Source organism: Nyctibius grandis, chromosome 25, assembly GCF_013368605.1.
Source record: "Nyctibius grandis isolate bNycGra1 chromosome 25, bNycGra1.pri, whole genome shotgun sequence".
Lineage (NCBI taxonomy): Eukaryota > Metazoa > Chordata > Aves > Nyctibiiformes > Nyctibiidae > Nyctibius > Nyctibius grandis.
In genome coordinates this window covers 2,238,983-2,258,338 of record NC_090682.1, presented here as the reverse complement: position 1 = coordinate 2,258,338, position 19,356 = coordinate 2,238,983, and the positions used below count along the sequence as shown (strand labels likewise).

At 44.1% G+C, this 19,356-nt stretch overlaps 1 protein-coding gene across 2 annotated transcripts; it reads right to left on the bottom strand.

The window, feature by feature from the left end:
- Positions 1–378: 378 nt before the first annotated feature.
- On the bottom strand, positions 379–17,708 carry NFRKB (nuclear factor related to kappaB binding protein). 2 transcript variants are annotated; one of them, XM_068418125.1, is made up of 26 exons: positions 17,498–17,708; positions 16,809–16,962; positions 16,138–16,339; positions 15,914–16,041; positions 14,679–14,853; positions 14,380–14,481; positions 13,712–13,785; positions 13,208–13,292; positions 12,542–12,722; positions 12,233–12,341; positions 11,628–11,754; positions 10,663–10,728; positions 9,841–9,920; positions 9,718–9,761; positions 9,261–9,321; positions 8,509–8,683; positions 7,823–7,929; positions 7,235–7,358; positions 6,738–6,817; positions 5,866–6,086; positions 5,491–5,767; positions 4,951–5,169; positions 3,810–4,595; positions 2,982–3,088; positions 2,076–2,211; positions 379–1,328 (listed from the first exon to the last, which is right to left on the bottom strand). In XM_068418125.1, the coding sequence occupies exons 2-26, from the start codon at positions 16,941–16,943 to the stop codon at positions 1,203–1,205; spliced, it is 3,927 nt and encodes a 1,308-aa protein (XP_068274226.1). In that variant the 5' UTR covers positions 16,944–16,962; positions 17,498–17,708; the 3' UTR covers positions 379–1,202. The 2 variants fall into 2 exon arrangements, with proteins under 2 accessions (XP_068274226.1, XP_068274227.1); XM_068418126.1 differs by having other exon boundaries at positions 9,261–9,318.
- Positions 17,709–19,356: the final 1,648 nt, after the last annotated feature.

The window sequence follows — 19,356 nt, the reverse complement described above, 5'->3', positions numbered from 1 at the left end:
CAGGTTAAAAAGAACCATCTTACGAAGAGGACAATCTACTAGCCCTTGCAAGCTAGACAATCACTGTACACAAAACAACAAGCTTTACAAAACCGAAAGGAGATACTTGTAAGGCTTTCTGCCCGTTTATTCTTCTCCTGGTCCAACATGTCTTCTGATCTCATTCTGAGAAAGCTTCAAGGTCACGTAAGAACAGCCACGAATTCATCTCTGGTATGTGCAAAATCCAAACAAATTTACACAGAGAGATAAAATCGCAAAGGCAAAAACAAAACTAAAGGTCAGGATCATGGGTTAAAATATGTCTTCTCAGTCCAAGAGACTATAGTTTGGGTATATTTGAATATATTCCAAACCTTTAAAACAAGCTATACAGTCTTTTTTTTGCCTGATAAAAAGGTTTATTTGTTGAGGAAAACTAAAGGAGGATCTTTCTGGTGAACATTTTCTTTTTTCTTTCTGGTATATTCCCATTTGCTGGCAGACTTGTTCACATAATGACTTTCTGTGTCTCCTCCACTTCTCGCCCTTCCCCACGGTTACTAGCTTCTTTACACCAAAAACCGTCTTGACTCTCATCCTGCCTTTGACAGAAATTTGACAGGGAAGTGGTATCTGTTCAAAAGAAGTCTGAGCTCAGAGATAGGGGAGAGGTATTTAAAATGTCTATAAATAGTACACTGAGTGTGTGAGGGATCTACTTCCAGGCTATGTTACAAACTCTGGTGTCCAAGTCGCCATCCTAAGTCACCTATATAAAAGCAGCAACAGCCAGACTCCAGCAAAAGGAGGCATCTTGTTCATGACTTTGAAAAGTCTGCATTACCCCTTCCAAGCAAGCTTCCCTGGTTAAGGAAGACCCAAGACCAACTGCTTTGTCTACAACCCAAAATACACAGAAATGATATTCGCAAAAAGCCCTTTGGATGGGAAGAGAACAAAGGAAGACATTTCTTAAATGATCATTGCCACAGAACTTGGCTTTACATGTCTGGGCTGAAACATGTGGTTTTTTAGGTACAGCACCTTGTGCTGTGGATTTTCTACCTAGACATCACAATGCTGACTCCAGACAAGCAACGTGACAGAATCCAGTCCAATCCCTAGCCATGGCTGTGGTTAGGTAGTCTTGGGTGGTTGAATGGAGGATGACGATGGACTGAGGGAAGTTCTTGGAAAGTGATCCATTGTCAAACCAGTGTTCATAGCTGATCTTGGGTCTGCTTTGGAGATGGAGCTGTCGTTACCACCACAGTGGAAACTGCTTTAGTAGAGCCAGACACTGTTCCCTGCTGGAGATGGGAAGCTGGTACTGTTTGTATTCGCACCTGTTTGAAATGGAAAGAAAAAAACTCAACTCGTGTCAAGATCAACCTGGTGACACATTGCACTTGCATTGCGCTAGTAAATTATCTGCTTCTGCTGCCAACAAAAATTCAGTTATATGAACAAGACCAAGCACCAAAACACACCAAGAACAGAATCTGTCACAAGACGATCACTCCATCCACTGTTCACATGGGATGGTGGCAAGAGATTTCAAGATTAGAGAGGAAGACCTAAAAACTAGTTTGAATAAAAACCTACGTCAGCTGCTTTTACAAGTTTTCAGAAGGACTTGGATCCATTGGATACTTCACTTCTACAGACTTGCTACTAGCAGCTCTCAATGCAGATTAGCTCTTTGGAATTACAGAACACCAAGTTTCCAGACAGAGAGATGGATATGCAAAGAAGCGACGGGATTTCTTCAAGAAATGGTGACCCACAGAAGCCGAAGTACAAAGCACTACAAAAACAGCCAAGCACATAGAAACAATCCTTCAAGCAGCTGGGAACATTTCCTGACAGGATTTTGGGGTTTACATTCATTACACTATCAGTGCTTTAAAAACATTTAAAAACCATATCTGGATGGAGGGAAGGTAAAGGAGCTGATGCCCTGCATGTGCTTATTGCAGACACTACAGCCAAGCTGTGCACGTGCACTTTTTATGGAACCCCATGTATCAAGTGTAAAGCCCTCAGGAGATGTTAAGTCATAAAAAAGCAAATAACATTCTAGGTGCTGTTACCTGCGTGGCCTGGCCTTGCTGCTGCAGCTGCTGCAGTTGCTGGGCAGTCAGAAAACTCACTGGCTTGTTCCCCGCGATCAGTTTTGTCCCTGCTGGCATCGTAGTCAGGATGATATTTCTACCTAACCCACTGATGCTAAGGAAAGAGAATGGTTGAAAGGTTAGTAAACAGCACAGCAGGCTAGGTCTTTCAGGCTCACAAATTGTTCTTCAGTTGCTAGGAGATTAAAGTCACTCATCTCATTTACTAATGATTTTAAGTAGTGAGGGTTTTTTTCCCCACCGAACTGGCAAATACACAAGTGACAAGTTATGTCAACATTTATGACAGAGAATTACTTTATCACACGAATTAAACCCTCTAATTCTGGACCGTGCACATCACTGGGTTAGTCTGATCAGACCTGAACACTTCTCAAGGAACGCAGAAAATAGCCGAGCACACAGTGTTCTGCCCTGAACTATTAACTAAAGGAGACACTAGCAGAATTCATGGAAGAACAAACAAAAAGTCTTCAAATCTGAATGCCAGAGGAATTTGCACTGAGGCATTTAACACTTCCCTAGTTTCTTTAACGGAGAAATGGCCTCAGATTACACATATTTTTAGGTCGTCACCAGGTTAATTCTTGCTCAAACACACAGAACTAATCTCGCAGCTGGATTCAAGGCAAAGAATATTTTTCCTTCAGTGTATTTGCTAGAACTTACACCTCAGGGCACCTAAACAAAGATTATATTCTCACTGCCAGACACCATATTCATTCAGTTTCTTGCAGCTAATGGACCTATTAACAGACTACAAGTCTGTTCCACCCTCTGCTTGCTAGGTCTCCAGGAACCTACTGAACACAGACCCTCCTCAGCCTATTTCTAAAGCAAAACTACCAGATGCAAAGTACTCACTTGGCCCCGAGGTTGCCCTTGATGATGGGGGCAGTCACCACACTCTTGCCTTTCACTGGCTGGCTGATCACTGACAGAGGCACTGTTATTCGTGCTGGTAGTTTCCCCTAGAGAAGTTGAAGAACACATGAGGAGCTGCAGGGAGTTCAGCAGAGAAACTGCTTGACAACAGGCAATTACCACTCAGCTTGGTTTTTAGGAGTCCTGGGAGTAGAAACCAACAGCAGCTTTGCTGATGAAATCTCTGCTCCATTTCAGGCTCATTAAAATTCACCTCCATCTCATTTACTTCACAGCTGCCTGAGCCCTGAAAACCCACACCATCTCTGCAGCACAGTATCTCTCTGGGAAGGATCATTGCATCCATCCATGATTTTTATCCTTAGAAAGCTACTGTAATGTCAATTAGCCTACTCAGCTTTCACAGTACAGTTTATGGTGCCTTCAGCTTTGGGTATTAAAATTGCATTAAATGGGGAATTTGGTAAAAAAGTTAATATGTAACAAGGCTTCTAGTTCTGCACCATTCCAAGGGAAATTATTTCAAAAATGTGGGGCAATACGCTGAGCTGCACAAGGTAGGGCATTAGATAAGCAAAGTTTATTTCATTCGCTCACAACAGGGGGCAAGGGAAGACAAATCTGTTTTCTGGTTATTGAGCATTTAGCTACAATTCCAACACCATGAATTTAGTTGCAGACTCCCATTCTACAGAACTTAATTTGAGCCCTTGTGGATGTAAAGAGGAGTTTTCAGAGATAAACCATCCGTATATTTCAGCGTTCCCCTTCCTCACCCACCTCCAGAAAAAGGTTAGCATTACTTACTGCCTGGGACGTAGACACTACTGTGGTGCTGACGGGTACCTGCCGCACAGCAGTGGCTCCTGTGCCTATAGTTATGGGAGTCCCAGCAGCTCCCGAGGCCACAGCAACTGCTTTTGACACTGTGGCACTCATGGTTGGTAAAGAGACAGCTGAGGTATGGGCTGTGCCGGGCACGCTGGCTGCTGAGGAGGAGGGAGCTTGCTTAGCATGAGTAGCTACCGTAATAGTCTGCCCAGCTTTGGGCGGCATCACCCCTAGCCCCTGCACAATCCTTATAGTAGCAGCCGGCTTGGCCTCAGTGGATGCCACCGTAGTTATGGCTTTGCTCTTCTGATCTGCCACAGTCACGCCCAGAGCAGGCATCAGTCGGAAAGCAGAGCTTGTTGGCTCGGCAGTCTTTAAGTCAGGAGTCACTTTAACCACTGTGCTTCCTGCTGGGCTGGAAGAAGCAGAAGTGGCCGTGTTAGTCTTGGCTGGAGAATCAGCAGTCTGGACAGGATTGGACGTCACGTGCAAAGTTGCAGAGATGCCTTTCCCGCTAGCACTGCTTCCCGCAGCTGCTGTGAAGAGGTCCTGAGTCAGTTTGACAGTAGTGACTTGAGATTTGGCCAGGGTGGCCATCATGTCCGGGGTGATACGCAGCACAGTCTGTCCCTTGGCATCTGTGGTGATAGAGGACGGGGGAAGGCGCAACACATCCTTCCCTTGGATCCGAAAATTGGTCGCTGTGAGTGGGATGCCGCTTCCAGGCTGGGCCTTCACGCCAAGTTGCCCTGTAATAGCCACCTGGAAGAGATCAGAGAAATAGCTGTATCAAACCAGGACACAGTCCAAGGCACAGTCAAAGTAAAACTTCCCAACAGGACGTGTGCTCCCATCAGAATTGAAGCAGCATGATGTTAGCACTCAGGACACTACTAGTTTTGGTTGTGCATCAGATGGCATGTCCAAAATCATATGAAATACAAGAAGAACAAAAATGAGATCAACATCTGAAGATGGTTAACCTTGGACTAACACATCTTTACATGAAAATGGGTCTCATATACACCAAACCAGCAGCTGTATATCACATCTGCCACAAGACGCAGGAAACAACTGGGTCGTGGAGCCCAGTTCCTTGTCTCTCCTTCTCTCTCACCTGCTTGATGATATTCTGGCCAGCTACATTCTGGAGGACTGTGGCAGAGGAGGTGCTTGTAGCAGAACTGCCTGGTGAGCTGGTCACTGGCTTCACAGCAGGACTGGGTGCTGCAGACAGTCCTGTCACAGTGATGCCCGTCTGTCCTGTCACGGAGCTTCCTGGTCTTTGCACCTGCACTGGGCTGGTTTGAGCTTTTACTGGCAGAGTCATCACAGCCTACAGAAAGACAGAGACGCAGCCTATGAGCAGACTACCACAATACTAACAGACTATTACTCTGTCTCGTGCCTTACAGCTTGCAAGTTCCATGGACTTTTTACTGTAATGCACAACTTAATGGTGCCACATAAATAGGCAATGGGGTGAAAAAAGGAGCCCTGAACAGTATTGTTTATGCACAACCGTTTCTATGCTCTTGCTCTGCAGTTACTGCGTGTTCCAAGCGAGCAAGTAATCCCTGCACACCATACCATAATACTAAAAGAAGTCAGATGAGAAGTCAGAGCTACTCCACCATCTCCATGCAGCCAAACTCACCTGAGGGAGCACTTTGGTTTGCGTGGCTGTAGCTGGAACGCGGATCTGAGGCACCGCCGTAGGTTGCTGCTGCTGGGTTACCACCGGGGCTTGCGGAGACACCGCTGGGAGGCCGGACTGGGCAGTGACCACCCGGACCTGCGGCAGGCCCGAGGAGGTGGTATGACTTACCACCCGGGTGGGAGGTGGCTGTGGCCCAGGCTGTGTCTGTGAACTCTGGGCTGTGGAAAGCAACGTCCCAAGCTGTGGCATGGTAGGGGATGACACCAGAAGAACGCTACGGGAAAGGTAAAGCCAGTAGGTCAGCAAAGATGTAGGAAATGACTGAGAAAGAACCAGCAACATTCACAAGCGATGTATGAGACAGAGAAGTACCTTTGGCTGGGTTTTGCTGGCTCTGATACAGCACTAGATACACTCTTGCTAACCACAGACACTGGCGGGGGTGAAATAGGCGTTGCAGGTAGTGCTGGTGCAGTTGGTGTCACGGGAGTCACGGGAGTTGGCGGCATGCTGGAGTCACTAAGGCTCAGCTGACTGGGCTCTGATGTGCTGCTGGGGAGCGCTTTCACAGAACTCTCCTTGCTGCTAGACTTCTGCAAAGAAACCATGTCAAGCATGAAGATCTTCACAAAAACTGGGTTTGATTGCTGCACTCTAGAGAGTGGGCTGAGAACTTTAAGCCGAGTTCTGTACGGTTATGAATGATGCCCTGGTGCTAAATCCTGAAATCACAGATCACTGTCTGCATTCCTCAACTGCAGCCATAAGTGGGCTGGTGCGTTTGGCTGCTCCTGTTCTCAGGGAAAAGCGCATCTCAGCAGTGACAACCATTCATAGCATGCAGATTTCCACCCTGGTTAATTTGCTAACAGCAACTACTTTAGAGATATTTGATATCAATAACAACAAAAAAAAGACATCCAAACCCTGACAGCTTCAGCACAGCAAGGGGGAGAGCAACAGACATGTTCCACACACTCTGCTACAGATTAACCTCAAAACTAGATCTGAAAGACCACAGGGAGCACAAATGAGATGAACAAGGGTAACAGTGGAAGCTGGGAGGTGTAGAAGTCCCCTTTCCCTCTTTATTTTGTGCACTGGCACTAGACTAACACTGACATAAACATAATGAACTGGTAACTCAAATAGGTGGCAATTTTCCTCAGCCACTATGGATGCAGAATTTATGGATTAAGTTAAGCCTATATCTCCTTCCCAAGGAGCTGTGGAAAGAAATTTACCATTTTAGCTGGAGGTTTTGGCTTCTGCTGAAGAGCTTTCTTGGCCTTTGCTGCAGCAGCCTGAGCCTGGTGGATCCGTTCTGCAAATACAAATGAACGGTTAGAGCTCCTGAACACAGGCAAACTGATTTAAGAGGCCAATTCAGAGCTGTAAGTTCATCTTCAGCCAAGAAATCAAACACGCATAGTCATGTAATAGTGCACAGAAAAATATCAAGAAAAAATAGCCAAAAAGGCTGAAAATAAGACACCTAAGTTGTGAATGTACACATACATCTGCAGTTCTGGTACACAGGATGCTATCTTTCAAACAAATACTTCAAACTGACACACTTCTCCGCAAGACTGGATTTAAGTGCTGATGGGCTAACATTAGCCAACTGACTAGAGACAAAAGCTAGACTGACAAATTAATGTTCATTATGCAGCTGGACTGAAGAAGCTCAACAGGTTTATAAACATTTTCAATTCTTAAGATATCATCAAGCCAGGCTTACCAAACTCTTCCTCACTCCTGTCCCGGTGCAGGTAGATCCACAACTTGCGTCCAATGTCGTATTTCACACAGGGATCTTTCTCATAATGTAATCGATCCAAAGCACCACTAACAACAGTATTAACCTGAAACGTTCAGAATTCATGGAATTACAAGATGTCCCTGGTTTGTCAAACCAAAGGTCATAAATAGAAAAGTAATCCTATTTGTAAAAAACCCGAGTAAGCTACTAGCAATCTTCATCTGAGTAAGAACTGACTGAGAGCAGATGTTGCTGCATGGGATGCCGTTTGCCACCTCGGATTAAACGGAGTTTCCACCAAAGCCAAGAGCTCTGAAAATTGACTGTTTCTGAATCTAAATGCAGATATATGACACAGTGTTAATTCTGTGGCTTTTCTAGCTGTTTTTTCATCAGCCAGAGCTCCTGCAGATTTGCAGCAGCTCACCAGAGTAGAGTACAGCTCTCGTTTGCTAGCGAAAGCAGCATAAAAAATTATTGGGCCTCAGCCACCAAATACTGCCCGGGTCTGCGCAGTGTATTTTTAGGAGAATCTGTTTGAGGCCAGACGTGACATCCCCAACTTACTTGAGCACTTGTGACATCAGGAGCTAGGAACTGGGAATCTTTAAGCAGCTCACAGATTTCAGCACGAGTTCCTTCTCCATTAGGAAGGCGAGCAGCAGCATCACGAACTGAAATACAAAAATCAGAGCTTAAACTTCCAGCCATAACTAGGTAGTTGTATTCAAGTACTTTGGCAGGTACAGTTCAGTCTTGCTCTCTTATCCCTGCTCTCATAGTGCCTAATTGCTCACCAAAATCTAGCCCCCACGATCCCTCAGAGATATGAGCAGAGATTATAAAGGAGCATTTTAAAGTACATCAACTGTGCTGGCTTTGTGCTAGGAGCGATGAACGTGGGGAACAGCACTGAGCCCCAGAATGACTTCGCAATGCCCCAACTTCACAACAGTGTACAGAAACCACCACTCTGCTCTCCAGTTATCTGAGCCTTAGCTTCAGGCAGCCCCATGGACTCTCCTATTTCCCACTTTCTCTCACATCAACAGCAACCTACACACCTTCTTTTCTAGTTACTCCTGCTCCCAGCATTTCATCACCTCTATTCCATATAATTTATTTATTCTTTGCTTATGTCATCCCCGTCTGCCCACCTCTTCCCTTTATAATGTAAATTCCTAAAGTCATTGTTAAGGGGGTCAGGGGAGCCCTTTTCTTTTTTAAAAAAATTTTTTTGGCCATCACCTTACCAAGGGACAAGATGGTGACATATGCTGGTCTGTCTGAGCGCAGGAGAGAATGCTCTCGGGCTTTGTTTAATGAGGTTTCCTTGTCAAAGACCCCCTTCACAGGACCAACAACCGACTCAAAGCCGTGCATACGGAAAGTGAAGGCTTTGTGGGGCTGGCTGTAACGGTAACGTTCCTGTATTTGGAAACAAGAGGACTGAATTTAGCAGGAAACATATAAAGCAAAGTCTTAAAGCTTGTGCTACGTTTATATTATAAGTTAAGTTACTATCATTCTTTAGAGAAAGGTTTTTTTTAAATTAATTTTTAAATTAAAGGCCCAAATGCTGCTTATTTTGGATCAAGACAAGCACAAACTACTTCCAGCAGAATATAAAGCACCACCTAACCAAAGTGTGCAGGTGCAATACATGAGGTTCAATGTTAAGCAGCTGCACAGACTAGAGAGGTGCCAGAGATACACCTTCTACCCAGCAAACACCCCTTCCCTCAGCAACAACAAGCCCCTTTTTCCTCCTCTAATCTGGCAAAAGAGAGATTTCCAAATTTAACCTGGATTTAAGCAGCTAGGCTATATTGTTAGCAAGTTTTATGCAAGGCCAAGATACCCACTTCAAGGCAGAAGATATATACTAATTCTACACACTAACAAAGTTTGTGTAGAGTATAAAACTGCCATCCCATACTAATTCTCTCGGTTTAGTGGTCAACTGTTTCAACGTGCACGTTTAAAATTAAGATGATTCTCTTACCTGCTCCTGAAACACGCGTTTCTCCTCTCCAGTGCTAGGTCGGACTACATAGTCAGTCCTTCTGAAACAAAGCTCACCATCAGTTCTGAGCAGCAACAAGCCCACAACAATCCCAAAGGACATCCCAAAGGATTAGTCACCTCACCCTTTCTGCAAATTCTTCTGAACAAATTCTGAGAGCACTGATGATAATATAAATAAGGCCTGCAGAGATCTTAAAATATGCTCTACGCACTACCTGAAGGTAAGCAAGGATGGTAAATAACCTAGTTATCAGGACATAACTTGGGGAAAAATCAATTGACTTTGTGTAAAATCAGACTAAGTTCCCTCCTGCCCCATGATGTAAAATCTTTTTATTTTAAACAACCAGCCATTCAGATCCAGAGGTGCAAGGACCAAAGTTCATAGCTTTAGCGTGCACTGCAGAAGGTTTCAAGCAGTATTATATACTTACACTCTGGGAACTGGTGTTGTGGCATCTGAGCTGTCTTCATTTTCCTACCAAAAAACAGAGAAATGTCAATGTTGGATATAACTCAGGTTTTGTGCTGCTAGAAGGTGATTTGTTCTGACTCACTTTGAAAAAAGTCTGGTCTTTTGTCTCCAACCAGAGCTGAAACAGTGCTGCCAATTCCTTCTCATGATCTTGGCAGGAACCTAGTCCAAGAAATCAGGAAAAATAGGAAACAGAAGTCCTTTATTTGTTATGAAGCTGGTTGCTTGTACCTCCCAGTCATCTCCTACTCCCTTCCCCCCTCTATGCATCACCAGTCACAAGGCATCTTCCACACTTCACAGATGCTCCAATTTCAATACTTGAACACATCCAGTCTTAGGAAAGAGTTAAAACCTAGTTATTCTCCTATGTTGGTACAAAGGACAGTGCTTCAACTCCTGGTATAGGCAGGCAAGATGCTGTTTGAGACACAGGCACCTGATATTTGCAGATGGTTCCTACTCTCCAAAGTAATCCCAGTCACTGAGTCCATGAGCAGAAACATGTGTCTACATAACCTCTCCCAAAGACTGTGAAAGGGACCAGAGGAATAACCTCCTGACTCCAAATCTCTACCAGTTTAAGCCTGCAAATATGACACTATAATGGAAAATTCTGCCTAGTAGCTAAAGGAATGAACATAAACACAAGAAATCTGTCATTCACTCAGTATGAGCCTGGGCACATTTATTATTAATTTGCTCTTTGGTTCCCACTTTTAAAAATGAGACTAATATCACTTTGCTCCACAGAGAAGCTTCATTCATTTGTAACTGTAATAATTAATAATTACTGTGAATAATCAGAAGGTCTCTGGGCTGCAGCAAGCTGAAAAGTAAAGTCCTGGAGAAAACCAGCAACCTTTACTATAGTCGAAATCACAGAAGAGCACAAGATACTCACCAAGCAATTTCCACTGCTGAGTTTTTTCCTTGAATTCAACAAAAGGTGAGAAGCTCGAAGGAGCATCTACAATGAAAAATGTGCACGTCAGAGACATCATACAAACGTCCAGCCCCCAAAACCCTGCTGTTGTAATGCAAGCTGTTGAGTTAAACTCATAATGACAGATAAAGCATTTTAAGTGATTATGTAAGTGCATCTCTAAATTTGTACTCGCCCGAAGGGAAGGTAAGCATCTCAGAGTAACAGTGCAAGCACAAGAACAGAACAGGACAATGAGTCTTTCACCTACAGGCTGTCAGATGAGATCCTGTTCATGCTGTGAGGCACCAGGAACTCTTACTGTACGGTGACTATTCCTGGCCTCATGGGAAGCAAAGTCGGTGTTTACAGTATTCACCAGGAGAACATTAACTATCCATGTTGCAAAGGCCACTACAATCTACACTGTCTCGCCCTTTAAAACTTCCCACGAAGTAAATGAGAACCACAGAATAATTTAATTTGAAAGGAATGTCTGAAGCTCAGCTGGTCCAAGCCCCAGGTCAAAGCTGGGCCAGCTTCATGTTTCCAGTGGCTTGCTCAGGGCATCATCTAGTTTAATTTTTATTATCTCCAAAGACAACCGCAATGTCTTTGCCCTGGGAAGAGACTAATTTCTTCCTGCTTCAAACATCCTGCCTGAAGCTCATGATCTGAACAGGAGAAACTGTCTGTCTAGAGGCAATTTCACACACATTTTCACATACTTGGCAATCAAGTTGGATCTTATGTCCTATCCACATGCAAAACCAGTCTACCACAATCAAGAAATGTAAGCCATAAAGCCTATCACAGAAATGCTGTCAACCATACAATGATTTATTGCAGTGATGAATTAAAAGTTGATTTGAGCTATAATATAAACCAGCACTGATCAGAACTGAGGTACAAGCATCACTAATATTTTTAGCAGCCACTCTTACCTCTGCTGTCGCCTGTCAAGTACTGCAAGGCAGGTAAAACCAGTTCAGACCAATTAGAGGCAAAGGAGAACCAGTTATTTAGTGCGCTGGCAGGAGAAGATTGCCAATCTAGAACTTTATCTTCAAGCTGAAGAGGAAAAAGAAATAGTTTATTAAACATCTCACACTTTAAACTATGATTGTTTTAACAGAAAACAAAAGAGCTAAACATATCCAGGGCATAAAAAGATTTTTATGTATATAAAAAAATCACCTGACTTTTTCAAGTAACCATAACATGGTATATCAGATCACAGAAACCAAAAAGGGGAAAAAAAAACTTCCCCACCATCTCTGTCCTTAATACACAGAATATATCTAACCATGAACTAAAGAACAGGTATGGAAAGACTTACAGATTCAACTGACTAAATTTATGAAACGTTAAAAACAGAAAGTGGTACACACTCCCAAAGGGTTTCATTTCTGTAATATGTAATCTACATCTTAATATAATTTAGAGCAGGAAAACTCTGGAGAAAAATCATTATTACATAGCTATAAACCCCTCTATCCCCCAATTTTGCTTTCTGTAAAGATGCCTAGATAAGAGGGTGGTTCCTTACCACAGAGAGAGTAGCAGGTCCTTCCAGAAACAGTATCTCCAAAAGAAGGAAAAAGAAGCTGGAAGATATTTCATTTATTCCAAGGCATGGCTTCATCTCTTCAAGAGGTCTTCAAATGAAAGAGAACACAGGCAGAATAAGTTCCCTGAGTAAATATTCACCTTCATATACAAACATGAACGCGACACATCTCACACAACCCCAGCTGCACAAAACCAAAGCCTGCAGAACTCCCACAAAAATCTGGGCTGCAACGTCTGTTGCTCTCTCCGTCTGTGCAAGGGGTTCAGGGCCCTTTGAAGCACTTACTCCTCTTTGACAGATGACAGAGGGATGGGGGAAGGATCCTGAGACATTGGTGGGATTCCATCGGCATTGCTAAGAGAGTCAGCCAAATCTTCCACCTCGGATTTAATAATCCTCAGCCTTTTTTTCTTCTTATCTTCCTTTTCCTTCACCTTTTTCTTGAGGGTTGCGAGGTCAAATAAGGCTTCAGGTATGACAAAAGGTAAGAATAATAATTAGAAAGCTTTTTACTATATTTCAATGAGAGTCACAAACTAACCATATGTTTAAACATATATTCAGAAATTTATAGAGTGTGCACTCATTTACACACCATTCATTCCATCTTCCCAGTCATTTCCATCAATCTTCATTTTTCCCCTCTCTGTTTTAATAGCAAACCTCGAGTTTTTAAACCAACATACATGAAATTAGAAAGGCAAAGGTAACTGCTTGGAGCAGAGACACAAATTAACGTTCATGCATTAGCTGGAAGCACCTTCAGTGGAAACTGGAGTCATCTGTGAGCAACTGAAATGGAGCAACTCACATCCCCAGAGTGGTTAGCCAGCTATGTGAAGAGCAAAAGGATACAACAATCTATCAAGACCACCTTCACCCTTAGCTTTTCACACAGGCAGGATACCCTACATTCAAGCAGTGCACAAATACCGTGTCCAAGCCACTGACCTGCTAAGGAACCTTTCCTGCCAGCGTTTACTCGAGTCATAATGTCCTCAAGAGTCACGTCTGTGGTCACTAGATCAGGGTGGTCCTACACAGGACAATGGGATAGAAATTAAAATTAGGAAAGGACAAAGTGTGAAGGCAGCAACAAGGGTACAGAAGATAACCAAGTACTGAAACGCCCCAAACTTATCCAAGATCAGCTCATAAAGTTATTTACTGCGATAAAAGTTGGGAAGTCTTCTAATCCTGAAAGCCAAAACTTTCTCTCTCCAAAACACATCACTAAAATTACAAAATCCTTCTAAACAGATAAGCATAAACAGGAGTTGCACATATACACTGACAATTAAATACAGGTTACGATAAAGGGTTGAAGGGTGGTTGCACACAAAAAAAGCAGCAATCATTTTGTCACCCAGAAGTACCCTGAACTTGATGGCTAACAGATAAAAGACTAATAGATAAAATGCACTCCCACTTCCCCCAGACTTCTTGACATCTTACAGGCTGACGTTTCCGTTTCTCATGATGCTTCCTCAACATCATCTTCAAATCACTTTCCCCAAGTTCTATCTTATCTGCAACGAAAGAACATTCAGAGATTGTTTGCACAGTTTTGCATTATTGTTACTTTATTATTGTTACTTCTCAGAATGCCATTTTCTGCCCATTCCCACTTTCAACAATCTCCACATTTCAGTAGCTAAATTCCCCTTATTTGAATTTCGTTCTTTTAATCAATCAGTTTACTTTCAATACGTTCTTCCCTGGGTCATCAGATTTCATTGTTGATGCAAGCATGGAAGTGAAAAGCAGTGAGAACCCGCTGTGCTGCACAGAGGGTTTGCAGACTTGATCACAGTAACCTTTGGAGGGATTCCCTCAGCACATATACCAAAATATTTCCAACTGGACAATGCTAGTGATTCAACCATTAAAGACAAATTATAACACAGAAATTAGTATTACACAACCTGTAGTCCCTTGTGTTAAAATACCAGCCTTATAAGGAGAAAAAGATTAAATAAACTGGGAGAAGAGCCAACTGTTTTGGAGACTGCAAAAATGAAGCATTACAAGATTCCCCATGAAACTTTCCCATCTGATTTCTTGCAGGGTCTCAAAGTAATTCTCATCCCTAAATCCGTATCGACCCCCAGTTTGGTTCCCACCTGCTGTTTTCATGTCCAAGGTTGATAAAGTGGGGATCACTCTCAGGGGAATTGGTGGACTTGGACAACGTGCTGGAGAACTTGGAGGCCAGGAGCTTAGATCTAAAATCAAAAAGAAATAAATTTATTTCTGCAAGACCTAGCACCAATCTACATAATTCTATTCCCCCGTGTTCATTACATCACAGCTAATAAAACTGGAGTCCAGTTTCCTTCTTCTATCAAAGACACTACCCTCACACCAAAATTCATCTTTCTCCTTTCACACCTCAAGTCTCTAGTTCAGTCCAGGGCATTACCTTCTTCATCAGAAGACAAGGTAGTATCTCCACACTCCTCCTTCACTTCCCTCAGAATCTTCAAGTAGCGCCGATGCGTCCGTCTGTCTCGTTCTTCTGCGTCATAGGTCGGTGAGAAGTGCTTCCTCCTTAGGGTCATATCAGGGCCTCCTTTCCTAGCTAACTCCAGCAAGTGCTAGAAGATGAGATACATGTGACATTACCTATCTCAGCTACGGCATTGCAAGCTACAACAGATAAGCTCAACTCATATACTTCCAGCAAGTTTAGCATTTGGAGTTGATGTGGTAAGCACCTCAGTCCTTTATATGATAACCCTTAAAAAGCATCAGTATCTGCCACATACAAGATCTTAAAACCAGCATTTTAGATCACCATTTAAAGGGGAAAAAAAGCAAGGTGAAATTTCTGCACCTTCATCTGCACACACAGTAACACCTCCCTGTCATTTTACATGTACTATTGAGAGGAACCTAACCACTGGCCTGAGATCCACTTGTGCAGTTTCCATGCCAAATACATAACACAGACATGGAACACCATCTCTTTTGAAGAAAACATTTCACCCCTTATGGCTGCAGAGGAAATAGCTTCCTCCACGCCTCCGTATTCTTTTTCCCATATCACTGTGGGGCGTTTTATAAAGACAGACTTTCATCTTCATCCATACATCCCATATGTTTCAACGTCTAAGCGTAATGAAACGATAAGCAAGCATCTACAACAAAGACATTTCAGTTGGCAGCAATTAGCTGACAACAGTATCCACAGAGGAAGACTTCACCAGGGGTTTACTGGCATCAGAATCAAGAGTTTTGTATCTATTCTACACCAGTCCCCAGTGAAGCTGGGGAATTCATACAACTACATGTTTAGCAACATTCCTTGTTTTGTAATGACAGAAATGGTAGAAAATGAAAGCAGGATGACTTGTTAATTGGACAGTAAGGCATAAAGGGGCAAATGCAGGAAGCAGGGGACAAGGTGGGCATGGAAAAAAGACACCATACACAGCTGAGAGCTATGAGAGTTTCAAAACCTGAAATCTGCAAACGTAACAATGTTTCCAGTGTTCTCATATTATAGGGGCCACTGGAAAACCAGACACACAGCATTCATTAAAGGAAAGACCTCCAGGAATTGTGAATGCACAAACACCAAGCCCCTGTGTTGTAAAGACAACCTATTCATCATAGAACAGAAGAAAGTGATGATCGCGCCCCGAAGACACTCACATTGCGGGACGTGAGGATCTGCTTGAGCAGGCGGTAGAAGTACTGCTGCTGAGAGCTCAGGTAGCGTTTGTACTGGGACTTCAGACAGAGCTGCCGGTATTTCACAACTTCAGGATTGAAGTGTCCATCTGTAAGAAAGAGGCAAAAAACACTTGAGTTTTCATCAACTGCTAGTTGAGACGTTAACCCCAAAAAACACACCGAAGGTTATTACGCTCACTGACCCCGGAAGAGTTTCTGGGCGATGTGCAGTGGATTTCCAAAACGGAAGTTTTCACCACTGAACAACGCAGAGATGAGTTTGTTCTGATGCTCTCGGTTGTTTTCAGGGAAGTGAGGCAGGAATTTTTTTAAGTGGTCTTGCTGCGCGTCTGTCAGCACCTCCTGCCATGTAGACAAGCTGACAACTTCAAAGAAGATTTCAGGCTAAAGAAAGCAAAAAACAAGAGTGAAGAAAATGCAACCGTGTCCTTGACAATTTTCTAGCCCTTAAATAACACAAGACAGGAGACTGTCTCACACCAAATGCCGAAAACAATAGAGTGGAAAGAGCAAAGATAAGGAAATTAACGTTACTCTTAGCAACAAGAAAATACTTGTAACAAACTTGTAAGTTTGTTACAACATTACTCTTAGCAACAAGAAAATACTTGTAACAAACTTGTAACAAACAAAACACTCTTAAAGGCAATTTTAAAATAAGATATCTAGAAAAAGAACAGAATGGTTTTAAAAGACATTTTCCTGAGCTTAATCAAAACCCTTTTTGACTCCTTTTCCAGGCCAGACAGAAACATTTCCCCTCTTCTCAGTTTGCTCTGTAAGGCCCACAAAGGGAGTTGAACACACTGTTTATCAAGGCTCTGAAAAGGTAAAGTATCTTAGCCCTACTCACGTCCTCCAGAAGGTCCTCAGGCAGACTAACTCTGGTGGTACCCAGCATGCAGTCCTCCATGATGCGTGTGCCATGTCCCTCCCCGCAGGGTCCCAGCTCCAGGGGGTCCGTCAGCATGTGATCCAGAGAGTCCATCCTTCACCTTCTCCCGCTCCTGAACAACAGCAGAAAAAAAACCATCAACAATTGAAAACCCCCAAACCCAGGCACATCCCGAGCTGAGGAATGAGTGAGAAGCTGCGTTTGATGAAGCGGTTGTTTAAATGCAAGCTACAGGATGGGGGGGTGAGATATATTATAGCATCAAGTTACTGTTTGATTGCAACAGGAGTCATGCCAACAGAGAAATCCTTTTCAAGTCTCTACCATGTCCCAGTACAGGCAGACCAGAAAGCACTGGTGACCCATTTCACTTCGCTTCCCACCTGCAGGAGCAGGTGTCAATAGATCCAAACACCATGAAAAGCTGCATCTAAAGCCTGAAAGCGGTTTTAAGGTGCAAAACCAAACGGCGGGTCTAAGGCTGGATCTGCAGCTATGACTGGGCCTCACGCACTATGTGGAACAGCTGTGCCACTCTAGGCTGGGAGGAAAACGCATGGACCACGCGAGATACGTTAACAGAAAAAAACCCGCTTAAAACAGGGTCGGACAATAAAAAAACACCGAAAAAAAAGCGCGTTTCATACCCGCTGCGGTGGCTCTGGGCGTGACAGCGGCGTCTCCCCGCTCCCCCGTGCGCGGAGGTGAAGGTACCCCGAGACCCGCCCCGGCCAGGCCGCGCTGGAGGCCCGCCCTCCCGGTTCCCCGCTGAAGCGACGGGCGGCCCCGGGCCGCTCCTCGCAGTCCCGGCCGCGATCGCTCGGCCGCGGGGCCGGGGGGGCGGGAAGCCCCCGCACGCGGCCCGCACCGGAAGGCTGCGGCCGCGCCTGCGCGGTGCGTTGGCCCCGCCGCGCCTGCGCAGTGCGCGTCTGCCCTCAGGGAGGCCTCAGGCCTTCGCCCCCGTGAGGCCGAGGCGGCGGGGCCCGCCCGGCCGGTGAGGGCGGCCGGGTGCAGCCGGCGACGGGGGTTTTCTTGTCGCGACAAAGCGACGTGTATAACCCCAGAAGGGCGACGCCCCGTTTTCAGTCGCCGACCCCCGCAGCCCCAGTGAACAGACAGGCCAGCGCCAGTGTTGTTTTTTTAAAAAAAAAGAGAAAAAGATTTATTATTTCGGGGTTTTTTTACAGGTTGCACAAGACTATGAACACTATAACAGTCACTGAATGTACAACAAACATACACAATTAAATAAGAGAAGGGGCAGAGCAAAACAGCCCGAGAGGTGCAAATTCAGGGTGCTTTTTTTTCTTTTTTCTTTCCACCAGGAAAATACAGAATCGGACCCAAAATGCCTACAAGGAACAGCATTAAGCCTCGGAGGAGCCTGCAAGCGCTGCCCATCTTCAAGCAAGACGTGGCCCTTGTAGGCAACTGAGAGGACTCCAGGGTTAAGCTCCTGTGGGATGTTACATCTTTGGGTTGCTCTGGTTTAAAAGTAATAATAATAAATCCTATACCTTCTGCACTGCAGAAACTGGAAAAAAAAATCCATGCAAACTGTTGTCTTTTTTTTGTTGTCGTCTTTCTAAAAGCAGGCCCCTGCCATCTGTGCAATCACTGTAGTTCCTTTTATGATACTCAGTCTCCAAGGATGCTTCTCTCGCAACGAGGCATTCGTTAAAGTTGGGACACCGTGAATCACTCCACGCGGGTACCAAGTACCCTGCTGTCGCTGCGGGACAGAGGGGAAGCTTTGATAAGGAAGATTTGAGTTCAAAGAGGCTGTTTTAAAATTGGTTTGTGGAACACCTTGTAGCTTTAAGTAACTGGTACAAGTCTCCTCAGTCTGTGATCCTTTCCATCAAAGGTGAATAGAGCAAAATATTTTTTAAACCCCACATCTGCAAAATCATTAAGGAGAAAAAGGTTGTTCATCTATAAAGACTACAGACCTTTTGAGACTTTACAATTGCTCCTGTAGGGCAGTATCCACCTGAAATATCCAAATCTCCTATTTTCCTGTTACTCATACCATTTTTTGACTCATTACTAAATAATCTAGCAGCCTGAGGAAAGCCAAGACAAAAATCTCCCTTCCCTTCTCCCACACCACCACCAACATAATTCAGAAGCCCTCAGCAACACGACTGCAAGTGAATTAGCGGGACCTGCAGTCGCTTGGCCACACTGCTGAAGTCTACAGGCTCCCAAATCCACTGAATTTCAAGACACTCATCACTGCACTTGACTAAACGGGAGCTCTGGTTCTCATTAACTTTACCTATCTCGTTAACACCCCAGTACAGTGGTACAGCAAGAGAAGTGAAATCCCGGGCACAAATTAATCCACATTTTTGGCAAGTTACTTCAAAGCTACCTCAAAAACAGTTCTGAGCTGGCCAGTGTTTTCAATCTGATTGATCTCATCATGCACAGTTGCTATTTCCACGCGATATTAACAGATATGTTAATTACCAAAGCAATACCTGCTACAAGGCTTTGCCCA